Source organism: Mobula hypostoma, chromosome 4, assembly GCF_963921235.1.
Source record: "Mobula hypostoma chromosome 4, sMobHyp1.1, whole genome shotgun sequence".
NCBI lineage: Eukaryota > Metazoa > Chordata > Chondrichthyes > Myliobatiformes > Myliobatidae > Mobula > Mobula hypostoma.
The window spans coordinates 149,046,184-149,062,506 of NC_086100.1; the positions used below are offsets into that span (position 1 = coordinate 149,046,184).

Consider the following 16,323-nt stretch of genomic DNA (forward strand, 5'->3'; position numbering starts at 1 on the left):
AACTGGTGTACCTATAAGACTATAAGATATAGGGGCAGAAATTGGCCATTTGACCCATTGAGTCAGTTCTGCCATTCAATTAGGCTGACTTTTTTCAACCCCATTCTCCTACCTTATCCCCATAATCCTTAAACCTTTTACTAGTGAAGAATCTCTCAGTCTCTGCCTTAAGAAGTCCCTATGACTTGGCTATCTCAGCCCTCTGTGGTAACAAATTCCGCAAATTCACCACTATCTGACTGAAGAAATACCTTCTAATCTCAGTTCTTTTATTCTAAGGCTGTGCCTTCAGTTCCTGGACTGCATGCACTCTATCCAAGCGTTAAAATATCCAGTAGGTTTCAATGAGATACCCCTCATCCTTCACAACTCCATTGAGTACAGACCCAGAGGCACCAAATGCTCCTTTTTATGAGCCTCCTATGGACCATCTAGAAGGCTAGAACATCTTTCCTCAGGTGCAGGGCCCCAAAATTGCTCAACATATTCTAAATGTGTTTTCATCAATGCCTTATTGTCTCTGCAGTTTACCTTTGCTTTTTATGTCCTCTCAAAATCAATGCTAACATTGCATTTGCTGTCTTTACTACTGACTGAACCTGTGAGATAATTTTAAGAGAATCTCGAGAACTCCCAAGTCTCTTTGTGCCTCTGATTAATTAATTTTCTTCCCACTTAAAAAATAGTCTACGCCTTTATTCTTCCTACCAAAGTCCACAAAATCCACTTCCCTATGCTGTACTCCTTCTTTTCCTACTCTGCTTCCTGTCTAAATTCTCTGCAAACCCCATGCCACTGCTTTCCCATATAATATTTGTTTCTTTTAAAATAAGTATCTGATCTGTATAATATTGGTAGTTGTTGGAGCATCCCTTGTGGGAATTGATTTCATTAGAAGAAAGAGAGATTCAGAATGTCCTGAAATACTATGGCAGTGCACGTGCTTCTTCTAAGAAATTGGTTTATGATCAAAATCAAGATGAAGATATTTCAATGTAAAGGAGAATGAAATAATTGTTACCCCAGATCTGAAGCAGCACAAAAAAAGCAATAAGATGAGAATACAATAAATATAGATACATAAGATAGCTTATACTCATAGATTGATTGTATGTCCATAAAGTCATGCTGGGTGACTTTACAGGAAATGGTAAAAGTAGTGGTGGTTGGGTGTCTGGAGGGGTGGGTTAGTGGGTGAAGGTATTGATCAGACTTACAAGCAAATGTTTTTGAATCTGATGGTCCTAGCATGCATGTTACATAGTCTTCTCTCTAAAGGGGTGAGACAAACAGTCCATGGGCAGGATGGGTGGGATCCTTCATGACTTTCCAGCACTCCTCTGTATATATGTCCTTGGTGGTGGGTAGGCTGGTGCCAGCGATGCATTGGGCAGTTTTGACTACCCATTGTGGAGCCTTCCTGTCCCCTGCAGTGCAACTTCTGTACCATAATATAGCTGTTAGGGTGCTTCTACTGCGCATCGCTAGAATGACATAAGTATAGATGTGCATATAAACAAATTGAGAGAGATTGGTCAATCAGATTACTATATGATACTTAACCATGCAGATGATCAAAATATTTAAAAGAAATCTGGACAGGTACATGGATAAGACCACAAAGCCGTAAGACACAGGACCAGAATTTGTTACTCAGCCCATTGCACCTGCTCCACCATTCGATCATTGTTGATTTATTTTCTTCCTCAACCCCATTCTCCTACCTTCTCCCCGTGACCTTTGATATACTTACTAAACAAGAACCTATTAACTTCTGCTTTAAATCTATCTAATAAGAGAGGGGTATGGCTAAAAATAGACAAATAGAACAAACTTTACATGCCTACAATATTGCTTTGTCTACTCTTCTCCTTGTACACACTCCCCTTAGGAGACATCTTTAGAGAGCATAAACCTGATTTCCAGTGCTATGCAGATGACACACAATCAGTTGAGCCAAATGTTGATAACATCTGATCTTCCCTGACTTCTAGTATGGCTGTAGTAAGCAAAATTCAATATTCAAAGTATATCTATTATCAAAGTACATATATTTCTCCATATTCAACTCCAAGATTAATTTTCTTGCAGACATACTCAATAAATCAAAAATCATAATAAAATCAATGGAAGTCTGCACCAACAGGCCAGACAACTAGTGTGCAAAAGACAGCAAACTGTGCAAATTCAAAAAGAAAAAAGAAATAATAGCAGTAATAATAGTAATAATAATAAATAGGTAATAAATATCGATAGCATAAGATGAAGAATCCTTGAAAATGAGTCCATAACTTGTGAGAACAGTTCAATGATGAGGTAAACCTCTTTGGTTCAAGAGCATGATGGTTGAGGACTCGTAACTTTTTCTGAATCTGGTGGTGTGAGCACTGAGGCTCCTGTTCCTTCTTCCTGATGGCAGCAACGAGAATGAGCATGTCCTGAAAGTGGGGATCCCTGATGACGTATGCTGCTTTCTTGCACCATCACTCTGTGTAGGTGTGCTCTGTGGAGGGGAGGGCTTTACCTGTGATGGACTGGGCTATATCCACCACGTTTTGTAGGATTTTCCATTTAGGGACACTGGTGTTTGAAATGGATGAGCAAGAATTTCCTAAAACTAAATGAGGTTAAAGCTAAAATACTTTTGGTTGATCCCAAAGCCAAAAGCGAGAAACTTCTTGATAAACTCAGGAACTTGGCTCACCTTATAAAATCAGAAGTAAGAAGCCTTGGTGTTATCCTTGATTCAGATTTGAATTTTATATCCCACATAAAGAAAGTGACCAGGGCAGCGTTTCTACACTTAAGAAATATTGCAGTTACATTTATTTCTGTCACAAATTGATACGGAAAAGCTAATTATCGCCGTTATGTTAAATAACTGAATTACTGCAAAGCACTTTTTAGTGGTCTTCCAAAGCAATCTATTGACAAACTTCAACTCATTCAGAACTCTGCTGCTAGACTTTTAGCCAGAACCAGGATGAGGGAACACCAGTTTGTTTCCAGGAACATTGAGTCATTTATCTGGTTGGATGGCTGCATTGATTTTTCTAATCCAAAATCACAGCCCCTTCCTCCCACCAAAAGTTCTCAATGGCATTTAGCCATTTCAGTGATCTACCTGATCAGTCCAATGCAGCTCACTATGTAGTATATATTTTTCTCATTGTTTGTGGGCTGTGGATATCACTGACAATGTCAACATCTATTGTACATCAACATTTGCCCCGAGCAGTGGCGGTATTTACTGTGGAACCTCTTCACTGGGTCTGAAGTCACATAAAGCCCAAGCAAAGTAAAGAAAGGAGATTCCTTCCCTGGAAGACAGGAGTAAATTAATGGCATTTTACAAAATGCAGTCATTTCATGGCTGTTGTAATTAACTTCCATTTAAACAAAACAAATTTCAGTTACTCAGATTTTGACTTTTATCTGTAAGATCAAACGTTCAGTACGTAAATATTTCACTGTCCTATTTATATAATGTGTTTGTGCCTCGAACTTATTGGTTTCACTCTCTATATGCACAGCGACTAAGACTTAATGAACCACTTGTTGAAAGAATAGCTTGGGTCAGTTTAGAACAGAAGTGAAGGACTTGCATTGCAATGAGTGAAGCGTGGAGTTGGTAATTTGCTTTTAGTGCAATGCTTGCATAGAATGGAGAAGGTGAGAAGTCATTACAGATGAGGTATCACTGGTAGATAGGGTTGGAAAGAGAGTTTTTGGCATGTTCACCTTCATAAATCAAAGTATTGATTACAGGATTTGGGATGTTATGTTGACCTTGTATAAGACATTGGTGAGACCTAATTTGGAGTATTTTGTGCAGTCTGGTCACTTAGCTACCAGAAAGGTATCAATAAGATTGAATGAGTGGAGAGAAAATTTACAAGGATGTTGCAGGATCAGTGGATCTGAGTTATAGGGAAAGGTTGACTACATTAGGATTTTATTCCCTGGAGCATAAGAAAATGATGGGAAAATTGAAAGAGGTATACAAAATTAATAGGGTAAATGTAAGCAGGCTTTTACCACTGAAGTTGGGTGAGACTAGAACTGGAGGTCATGGGTTAAGGGTGAAAGGTGAAATGTTTAAACGGAAAGTGAGCAGGGACTTCTTCACTTGGAGGGCGGTGAGAGTGTGGAATGAACTGCCAGTGAAAGTGGTTGAATTGGGTTCAGCTTCACCATTTAAGAGAAATTTCGATGGATACATAGATAGGAGAGGTATAGTCTGGGTGTAGATCATTGGAAATAGTCAATTAATAGTTCAGCATAGACCAGATGGCTTGAAGAGCAGTAGTGTTCTATGACTGTACGATGCAAGGTATGAAACAACGGGTGTAGTGGGGACATTAAATATCCCTCAGAAAGAGCTAATAGCAAGCACTTCCAGGCTAGCACAGCTCTACCTGGGTTGCAAACGCCTGACTTGTGGATGCCTGCACATGTGCACAAACTCTCATAATATAATTAGATTCAAAAGAAAACCAGTCTTTATAAAAAGCCTCTTTACATGGAACTCCCCACAGTGATCAGACATCATTGTCTCTTAAAAGTACAGGCAGCCAGTTGTACCACAGGAGGCCACTTAAGAGAGTTGTTTTGGAAATTTATAAGTGATCATTTCAGCTGATGTTTGTGATCCTTCAAGCCCATCCAAACTATCAATTGCGCGTGGGAGTTCTATTCCTGTAGCATTATACCTGTTATGTTTTGTAACTCCAAAACATAAAAACTAATTATAAGCAAAAGACGGGAGCCCCGGAGTATGGGCCTTAGTTTTGTTTTTACTTTAAGCAAGATGCATGTTTATCATGTGGTCTCGTCATGACGTATGCAATTCATGTATTTTTACATATAACCTGTAATGAATTATTTAAATGAACAAGAACGCTTAATCAAACAATACATTGACAGAATTACTCAAACACTTCAGATAAACTTCATGCTCCCTGCTTAGCTGTAAACTCTAATTCAATAGAGAGTGTATCTCAACTATATACACAGTATATTATATATTAGAATTGCCATACAGACATTCACATATACAGTAAATATTAAAATATCTCATTCAGGCCTCAAAATTTAATTGCTCTACAGGATTTCTTGGTCTTGTGGGATAACGTTTTACCTGATAGGGGAGGTCATTCTGCTTGATAAGTGAGGCTTATGGCTGTGAAAACAATCTCATGTTCTGGGGCCTCCTCCATGGTGGTTGTAGGAGTAGACTTTGAGATTGCAGGAAGTTGTTCAGATAGCTTTGGATATCTTTCTTCTTCTAGTTTCTTCCTCTTGATCTTGGGAAGGTGCATTTGGTTCACTGGAGTATTCTCTTGTTTATCCTTCCTTTGCTCCCTTTATGATCTGATTTCTTCTCTTGGTTTCCTCATCCTCAATGACATAATCTGACAAATCCTCTGTCTTCGTATCTCCATTGACTGCTTTCTTTTTGGCTTTCCATTCAGCCAGTTGGGCTTTGGTCTTTGCATCTACTTTTACAAGCAGCTTTTTGTCTCCCACTTGAAGTTCATGCAATAACCTTAATGCACGCAGAGAATATTCTGGTTCTCTATACTCACAAAATCTGAATGCTTGCAACTTTCCTGAAGGTTCTTGAACTCTCTTCCAGCTTAAAGCCAAGTCACATTTTGCAAGTAACTGCCTGATCAGAGGCTTTCTCAAATGTGTTATCCACAAAAACTTTTGTAGTCGGACCACTGCTTTTGTCACTTCCACACTTCCTCTGAGCAGCATGGTCTTTCTTTGGTCCAATATGCTTTCCAGCCAGAAGTTGGCACCAACATTTGTTTGTCCTCTGTTGGGCAACAGTTCATGGTGTAAAGCATGGAAGCAGTTCCTTTCTTAATTAACTTTCAGTTGACTCTATTACAAGGGGTGTGACATACAAATGGTGGATGGATCTCCAATCAAGTTGTAGTTCTCTCAGCCAATCATGTTCCTAAAATGCTGCCCCTCCTGTTTTTACACCATGTAAGCCCAATGTGGCTTGTTGGTTGTTGTATTTCACTGTTACAAATATGATTCCCGAAGGAGTTATATTTTTTCTTTTTATAAGTTCTTTGTTGGATATCTGCAAGTTTCAGTTCAGTATCTTTGAAATGCTGTTCAAACTCATTTTGTGGAATGACTGAAACAGCCAAGCCAGTGTCCAATTCCGTTTCAATTACTTTTGCAATTTACTTCTGGTGTAAGCCATATTGCTTGTCTATTGTACATTTTCACTTTGTAAAGCTTAAGACTACTCAGTCCTGTGTCACTCATCATTATCAGACTTTTCATCAACAGCATGCAGATTAGGGCTCTTTTTGAAACTGAAACTTGACTTTTTGTCGTTTTCTCTTCCCTGTGCAGTCCATCTATTTTTGTCTGATGGACTGCAAGAAAAAAGTGGGAGCCCAGGATAATGAGATTTTGTTTCATTTTTACTTTAAGCAAGGCATGCTCTTATCATGATGTATGCAATTCACATATTTTTATATATAACTCATACTTATTTAAATGAACAAGAATGTTTAATCAAACAATATATTTACAATATTACTACTGAAATATTAAACAGACAACCAAGTAGGAAATCACTATAAATAAGTTCATTTTTATTGGCCCCTCAAGAACAGTATTCATTACAATACTGTGGAGGTGTGGTCCCTGTAGTGAGTGATTTTGTGTATTTTCTGACTTGTGGACAAAATGATTTATGGACATCTTAAAAAATGGAATCCATTGTAACTGGAGGACAGCCTGTAAAAAGAAAAAGCCAAAATAGTTTCCTAATCTGCGGAAGATTTATTTCAAGTTTCCAGTAACTGCAATATCCCTGTCTAATGTTACTTCATTTTCTCTCTGCTTTTCTTCTCATTCATCTTCCATTTTCATCTGATCCAGACAGATCAGCTCTGATTAAGAAGTTTTCAACACGCATTCTCAGCTGGCAACATCACCTTTCTTCTTACTCGCTTTCTCTCCCATTATATATGTTCTCTTTGGCCTCTTCATCTCTTTTCCTTTACTACAACTTGAAATGTTCAATTTCCAGTCTTTCCACGTTTAGATGAAAGATGAACCTGAAACCCCTTTCTTCCCACATACAATATCTTACATACTGTGCGTTTACACCATTTTTGTTTTTTATATAAAAATGGCAGATTCAGTTATAAGCTGAATGTTTTTTTCTCTTTTACTAGGAACTGTTTAGCAAACAGAAGGGCTACCTAGAAGAGGAGCTGGATTACAGGAAACAAGCTCTGGATCATGCCTACATGGTAGGGACACCAATCAGCATTCTTCAGTGCATTGTCACTGTGCAGAGTTAGGATGCAATAAGATTTGAATTATCATGTATCAGCTAGGTGGGATTCTGGCACTAAAGTAATAGGATGAGAAGGAAAGAATGCCTTTAAATATTTGTAAGACAGAAGTAGGTACGTTCCCAATAAACAAGAAGGTAAAAGGTTATGAGAGTAGGCAGGAAGGTCATTTTGACATTACAGTCAGATTACCCATGATCTTATTGACTGGCAGAGCTCCTAGTTTGTATGCTTATTGGCAACATATGAGTTACCCCTATAGTGTGAAACCACGGAAAATGGAAAGAGACTGACCAGACTGTCAGAAATAAAAAGAGAGCATGGCATGTTGAAATTTGACATTGTTCTAACTGTTTTATGAGTGTATGATGAGCACATTGGCAACGTTACAAGGAGAGGGTCCATTCCTGATTTGTGAATATGACTGGGTTACTGCTACATTAAAATAAATTAATTTATATCATCCGTAAGAAACATCATGCATCAGATATGGTACTTCAAGGTTTAGCTTTTATCCACAAACACAGATTTTTTTCATTGTGACATGAAACCAGAAAATCTCCTTTGTATGGTACCAGAACTTGTGATAGTAGCTGATTTTGGCTTAGCTTGTGAATTTCAATCTCATCTGCCATACACTGATTACGTATTTACAAGATGGTGTAGAGGCCCTGAAGGTATCCTTCAGTCAACAAATACACTTTTTCTATTCATATGTGGGCTGTTGGTCGTATCATGGCAAAACTCCACACATTAAGACCCCTTTTCCCTGGGGCTGGTGAAATACATCAGATTTTCAATATTTGCTAAGCTTTAGGAATAGCTAAAAAGAATTATTGATTAAAAGGCTATCAGCTTGCAGCAGTCATGATCTTCCACTGTCCTCAGTGTACACCAAGTAACAGCAGGACTCTGATTCCGAATGCAGGTGATAAAGCCATTCAACTGATGAAGGACATACTGCAGCAGGACCCAGTGAAGTGCCCAGTCCCAAGCAAAGCACTATGATATCCCTATTTCCACGTTGGTCAAGCTGTGAGAACTCCCCAACAAGTGTAAGGGCAGGGAAACAGCAAAGAGAAATGTGTAACAAATGCATGGTTAATCAGCTAAGGCCTGTACCGTCACCTCATCTTCCATCCCTGCTTAACCCTGTCCACCCTGAAGGCTGTGACAGTAAATTACTTCCTCACAGTACTAAACTAGTGTGCAGCCATCTAACACAACAGGCTCACATGACAGTGGGAGCAATGTTGAACAAACAAAACAGCATCAAAATATTCTATCTCCAATAAACATCAAAGTGTGAAAAAACAATCAAGAGAGAGGGTAATATCTGCAATAGCACCAAGCCAAAAGGCAGTGCTGAATGATGGAAGCATACTGTTTTGAAAGATTTCAGCAACTGGAGTGTTTCTGGAGACTTGGAATTTGCTTCTTCAGCTAAAAATGCAAATTTGAGTGATTTAAAAATAAGGCAGGAACCACCATTGAAAATAGAAAGCTTATTTGACCTGACTCCTTCAAATACTAAATTAAGCAGTGATGATATGCCTATAGATAATCTACCTGAAGCAAGTTCGACTTCCAGAGCTTCATTAGCCAAATATCACTATCTGAAACAATCAAGATATCTGCCAGTTTATGCCTCTGGAAGATATTCGTCAACATTTTGTAAGCAAAAGTTTGGATCTGCTGGCCAAAGAGTGCGGTTCACACCAGTTTTGAAAACAGATTCTAATTATGCATCCTGGAAATCCATCCGATCGGAGTTAGAACTCAGCTATATAATTCTTCAAGCAAAAGCATCGGTGGGTGGATGCCACACATGCATCATATACATGGACAAATTGACTGGTTGTCCAAATATGAAGGACATAGATAAAAATAGATGTAAATAATATCTAGATGCAAGTCAGGAGTGTTACTTTTTAGCATAATGTCTGTTGAATATTAATTTTCTGTGTAAAGATTAACACACTTAAAGACATTTAAAAACACATTTGCATTTGGTATAATTGGGTTTGTTTCCATCATAATTCATATTTTTCCTACCCCTAGAAAAATATTTTTGCAAGAGCTATTTTTGAATATTTGCTGGTTAATAATTTAATGCTTTTTATCCCTTTGTACTTCTGTATATATTGAGCAATGTATATAACAAGCTTCAGGGTTTGTTTATTAAAGTGCATTAAGCATTGTGCCAAAGGATAGGATAACAGATATGCAGATATGTTTGTATATGAAGGTAGGATTTATAGGATACTTTAAGTTGGAGATGTACTACAAGTGTGAGTCATTGAAATTTGCCTGTAGCAATTAGGAGGTATTTTCTTAAAGTGAGAACTTACTGTAACATTTGCGGTATCCTTGAGTAGCAAACTTGTTGAGTAATCCATTGTTACAAAATGGAGAATTAAAAACATTTGCATCACTTTCTATATCGTTAAGCACATATCATTCTCTTTCTTGGGAATAGACCGCAGTTCTACCCTGGATGCTTCCTGATGTTACTGGCTAAAAAAAAATAGCACTTAGCTTTCTTTGTATTGTGTATGAACTCCTTCCTCTAATGGTTCAAGTGAGTAAAAGTCTGCCACATGGAAAATTCTAACCACTAACCTTTTATCCTGCCACTAACTGACAACAGCACATTCACACCCGCACCCTGTATAACTCCCCATAGATGCCCTTTCTTTCCACATCCAAGCCCTCCTTTAATAACTTTCCATTGGCATTGAAATTAATTTATACGGTTATTTCCATCCAAGCTTGTTTTCAAAATTTCCTTACAGCAATATTTTTGTGTTGCGCAGCAAAATAGAGCATTTGGTATACATTTTTATCATCCATTTATCTAAAGAACTAAGCCACATATAAACTGCATCAACATTCTGTTAGTATTTCCCTGGTAAGAAATGATCAGGAAGATTTTAATTAGCTTCCTTATAACTGTTTGAGGCATCTTATTCCCATTTTTCTTCAAGCCTCACAGGATGGGTTAATGGTTGGCATGATGCTCAGTTTCCTCCCACAGTCCAAAGATCTTTCGGTTAGTAGGTTAATAAGTCCTCTTAAATTGCCTTGTGTTAGTCTAGGGTTCAATAGGTGCTTTACCGGGTGGTGCTGCTCAGAGAGCCAGAATAGCCTGTTCTGCCCTGTATCTCTATAAATAAATAAATGCATTCGTTAGAAGCTTAGAGCCCAGATCTTATTTGAATATAGAACTGAATCGAAATCTGGGCATTGCCAAGAAGATCAATGTTTATTGCCCTCTCCTAATTTAGAATTTAGACCCAGAGATGATGAAATCTGAATTATAATCTTTCAGATAAGGATTGTGTGCAATTTGGAGGGGAACCTGGTGGTGGCTGAATGCTTCTGCTGCCTTGTCCTTCTTAGTGGAAGAGGTCCTGACTTTGAGACCTGCTGTTCGAATAGTCTTGGCATGTCATAATAGTACATTTTGAAGATCATACACTATAGACACCTTGGGCAAGCTGTGGAGGGTATGAAGATTACGGATGATATTGAACCTCTTGAGAGTCATTGGTACTGCATTAATCCAGGTGAGTAGAGAGTATTCCAAGAAGATACTGACTTTTGCCTTGTGGAAAGAAGGCAGATGTCAGTATCAAGAAGTGAAGAATTCACAACTGGATACCCAGCTTATCTGACAATTAACTTAAGTGGCTGGTCCAGTTGAGATTTTGTCAGGATGCTGATGGTAAGGGAATGCCATTGAATGTTAAAGGTAGATGGTTAGACACTGTCTTGTTAGATAGAGGCAGGCATTGCCTGATACTTTCATGGCCACATCAGTGCATTCCTGAACCATCTTTATGAAACTTCTGTCTGGAACAACACGGGCACAGACACAAAACCTGTTCTGTTCAGCACTGTCTGCCACACAAATTGCCCTGCTAAGAGACCTTGATAAGATAAGATAACTCTTTTATTTATCCCGAAGGAAATTATTGTTGCAAGGTTGCTCAGTCAGAATGATATATTTTAAAATACAAAATGTAAGCATTGAGGTACGAAAAAAAACACAAAATGTGCATTGAAAAGTAATAGTGCAAAATGCAGATTTGCAATGAAACCATACACTTGTATTCTTAAGGAGGAGGAGTTGTAGAGTCTTATAGCCACAGGGAGAAAGGATCTCCTGTGGCATTCAGAGGTGCAGCTTGGTGCAATAACTCTGTTACTAAGGGTACCTCTGTTTGTCCAGTATGTATGGAGGGGGTGAGGGGGATTGTCCATAATGCTCCATAGCTTCTGCAGCATCCTCCTCTCAGACACAACCACCAGGGAATCCAGTTCCATCTCCAGAACAGAACCAGCCTCCCTGATGAGCTTTACTGATGAAAACCACCCGCAGAGCTTTCCTGGCCTTTGCCCACCTGCCCACCCCACAACCCCCACTCTGCTACCTCACTGTACTGCACCATTGAAACTGCTACCAATGCATGCTTAATTCTTTCCCTTGTTTTACTCTTGCATACTGTTCCCAGAACAGGAGAAATGATATACTTGATTTTGAAATGAATGTCTTAATCACATCAAACCACAGAGATAAGATTTGGCAAGCTGCAACAGCAGCTTCTTCTGATGGTTACACCAAAGCTCAAGATTCAATTAAGACAGTTCTTGGGTTCTCAGCTCAGATGTGAACAGAAGGTGTGAAGGCTGTAATGTTTGTAAAAGTTGTCCATAGCATATTATCCCTTATTAACACCAGTAGTTAAATTATCTACATGAAAGTATGATAAACATCAGATAGCTTTGAAGCACCATTTTATTATATAATGCTAATTAATTTGCTGTGCTTTGCATATTTGGAAAAAGAAACAAACTGTCTCTTGTTCAAACCTTTTCATTCACAATAAAATTACATTTATAAATTTTCTGATTTGAAATTAGTTGTGTAGCTTCTACATGTATTTGTAATGCAGTGCAATAATTTATATATGTAACTTGCTTAAAAACTCAGATTCTTTGAACAATTTCATCTTGAGAGCATTAGTATTAGCCAGTAGGTTGTGGGTTCAAGCTGTATGTCAGTACTTCAGGCTGACTCTTCGGTGTAATATTGGAGATTCGTTGTACCGTCAAACATGAGACTTTAAACTAAGGCAGCACAAAAATTGCTGGAGGAACTCCGTAGGTCAGGCAGCAACTATGGAGAGAAATGGACAGTTACCATTTTGGGTTGAGACCCTTCATTGGAATTCACCATTTCCTTGATAGATACTGCCTGACCCATTGTCTTGCTGTGGCTACAGCACCTTGTGTCAGTCTCTTGTGTCTTCATTCAAACTGATGCCCTGTCAATCCTACAGATGAACATAAAAATCTCATTCTACAATTCAAAGCTTGTGTTTCATGGAGCTACACAATCAAAACTTGGATGTCCTTCTCTTGTTGCTGTTTGACTTCATTGCATCATTATCACTGAGGTCTGACATTTTCACTCTGTCAGAAACCTTGAAGCAGGTGGTCATGATAGAACTGATAGTGCCTTGTGAAGACTGGATTGAGCAGATGTTCGAGCATAAGAAAGTCAAACACCAGCAGCTGGTAGAGCAGAGCCAGAGATGGGGGCGGAGGGCACGATGTGAGTCTATTGAGGTGGGGTGTAAAGGTTTTGCTGGCGGCTTGCTCTGCAGAATCTACTCTCTCCTGGGCATTATGGGGACTGCAAAGAAAAGAGCTACTAGGACCATCACAGAGGCTGCTGAGCGAGCCTCCAGATGACTATGATCAAGACATGTGATCCATAGACCAGTGCTGCTGGGATACAAACGGGGCTTGATCAACCGTGGCTGAGTCGCCTGGGCGAGGGTGTCTGATGTTGAAAGAGCCGAAGCACCAGATGACCCCAGGTTACATCACTAATGATGTGTCCCAGCGCATCCTACGATGCATCTCAGCACAATGTGAGTCCTTGCCATATGTTAGCTGCCTGCACATCTTCTCCAAAACAATAGGGATCACACTTCAGAAATACTTTATTGGCCTTGGGCCATTTTGGGAGTTTTGTGAGCTCAGCATTGTCAGTTCATGGATGCAACCTGTTACTTCCTTTCAATGAGTGGAACATATTGTCTCGTGGTTTAAAACCTTCCAAATATATTTTTCAGAGAATTAGCAAATGACTTATTGATCCCAGGTGTTGGGGTCAACGTACCTTTTTAAAAAAAAATCACAAGTCATAAACAATGATTTAAACATTTTTGGTTTATTTTGTATGGAACAGGCAGGGAATATTGTATTACTTGATTGAAGAGAATGTGAATTTGGTCTTCAGTGTTACTACCAACCATATGAAGAATATATAGGTTATAAATCACAACGTTTATGTATTCTTGTCTGACGTAAAAATTGTCATTTCTTTTCAAAGACTGAAATTATTTTAATAGCAAATAAAAAACTGAAGATGCTAGAAATCTAAAATAAAATAGGTATTTTTCATCTCACATTTCAATTATTTTTAACATAAACTGGCTGAAATTAAAGAAAAGGCTTGTATATTTGATAGTGCAAGTATCAAAAGTATAATGCCTCTAAAAAGTATTCACCCCCTTTGGCGGTTTCATGTTTTATAGTTTTACAACATTGAATTACAGTGGATTTAATTTGGCTTTTTTTGACACTGATCACTTTTGTGTTAAGTTGAAAAGAGATCGCTACAAAGTGATCTAAATTAATTACAAATATAAAGCACAAAATAATTGATACATAAGTATACACCCGCTTTAATATGACACACCAAATCTTCACTGATGCAGCCACTTGGTTTCAGAAGTCACATAACTAGTTAAATGAAGATCACCTGTATGCAGTCAAGGTAATTCAATTGATTGGAGTAAAAATACACCTGTTATTGGAAGGTTCAACTGCTGGTGAGTCAGCATCCTGGCAAAAACTACACCATGAAGACAGAAGAATGTTCCAAGCAGGTCCGCATAAAGGCTATTGAAAAGCACAAGTCAGGAGATAGATACAGTAAATTTCCAGGTCATTGAATATCCCTTGTAGTACAGTCAGGTCAATCATCAAGAAATGGAAAGAATATGGCACAGCTGTAAATCTGGCTAGAGCAGGCCGTCCTCAAAAACTGAGTGACCATGCAAGAAGGCGACGAGTGAGGGAGGCCATCGAGAAACCTATGACAACTCTGGAGGAGTTACAAGTTTCAGTGGCTCAGATGGGAGAGACTGCACATATAACAACTGTTGCCGGGGTGCTTCACCAATTGCAGCTTTATGGAAGAGTGAAAAAGAGAAAATGACTATTGGGAAAAAAAGCTCCGTGAAATCTCGGCTAGAGTTTTCCGGAAGGCATGTGGGAGTCTCTGAAGTCAGCTGGAAGAAGGTTCTATGGTCTGATGAAACCAAAATTGAGCTTTTTGGCCTTCAGACTATACGTTATGTTTGATGTAAGTAAAATATCGCACATCATCAAAAACACACCATTTCTGCTATGAAGCATGGTAGTGGCTGCATCATGCTGTGGGGATCCTTCACTGCAATAGGCACTGGAAGGCTTGTGAAGGTAGACGGTAAGGTGAATGTAGCAAAATACAGGGAAATCCTGAATCAGTCTGCAAGAGAACTGCACTTGAGAGATTTATTTTCGAGCAAGATAATGACTGCAAGCATAAAGGGAAAGATACACAAGAAATGCTTAAAAACAACAAAGTTACTGTCCTGGAGTGGCCAAATCAGAGTACAGACCTCAATCCAATTGAGAATTTGTGACTGGACTTGAAAATGGCTGTTCACTCTCGATTCCCATGCAATCTGACAGAACTTGAGCAGTTTTGGAAGTTAGAATGGGAAAAAATTACGGTGTCCTGATGTGCAAAGCTATCCACACAGACTGAAGGCTGTAATTGCTGCCAAAGGTGCATCTACTAAATACTGACTTGAAGGAGGTGAATACTCATGCAATCAATTATTTTGTGTTTTATATTTATAATTAATTTAAATCACTTTGTAGAGATCTGTTTTCACTTTGACACAAGGGAGTATTTTTCTGTTGATCAATGTCAAAAAAGCCAAATTAAATTCACTCTGATTCAATGTTGTAAAACAATAAAACATGAAAACTTCTAAGGGTGTTGAATACTCCTTTAAAGGTATTGTACATCTCTTGGACATAAAGACAACATCACACAAAATTAATTGCTTTGAAGTGCAGCTCATAGAGTTCAGATTCACATTTTTGCACATGGAGACCCACATGCCTTGAAGTGAAGATTTTATTTTTAAGTGATGCTTGTTGAGATATGAGTATTGGCCTGGATATTGTGGTAAGTCTTTGAATTTCAGATACTGAGATTGGATAGTTACAGATCTGAATCAGATTTATTATTACTGACATACTGTATGAAGTGATAATTGTTGTGTTGCAGTAGCAGCACAGTGCAAAGACCCAAAAATCTATAAATTACAGAAATAAGCATAAAGGAATAATGAGGTAATGTTTATGGACTGTTTAGAAATCTGATGCTGGAAGGGAAGGTGGTATTTCTAAATTGGGTGTGTGTGTGTGTGTGTGTGGCTCCCTGTACCACCTCCCTGATGTTAGTAACGGGATGAGGGCCTGCCTCATATAGTGGGTGTCCCTAATGATGGATGCCATCTTCTGAGGGCAACGCCTCTTGAAGATTACCTTAATGGTGTTGGAACTGGTGAATCTATAATCCTTTCTTTAAGCTCTGAGTGACAGTCGGTCCATTCTCAGTATAATGTAACATGTTGCTGCATTACTAACTATGTACAAGATGATAAGAGCCATATGTGGGTGGACAGCTAGAGGCTTTTCCTCCAGGGAAGGAAATGGTTAATACAAAGAGGCATAATGTTATTGTATTTGGAGTAAGGTATAGAGAAGATGTCAGATAGGTTTTTTTTTACACAGAAAGTGGTAGGTGCATGGAGTGTACTGCCAGGGATAGTAGTAAAGGCAGACACGT

At 38.6% G+C, this 16,323-nt stretch overlaps 1 protein-coding gene across 1 annotated transcript in view; it reads left to right on the forward strand.

The window, feature by feature from the left end:
• The window catches only part of LOC134345666 (janus kinase and microtubule-interacting protein 1-like), a 394,868-nt gene that overhangs the window by 346,806 nt on the left and 31,739 nt on the right, over positions 1-16,323 (forward strand). The window contains exon 20 of the mRNA XM_063046689.1: positions 7,215-7,292. Within this exon, the coding sequence (XP_062902759.1) occupies positions 7,215-7,292 (78 nt within the window). The remainder of the gene's footprint in view (positions 1-7,214; positions 7,293-16,323) is intronic.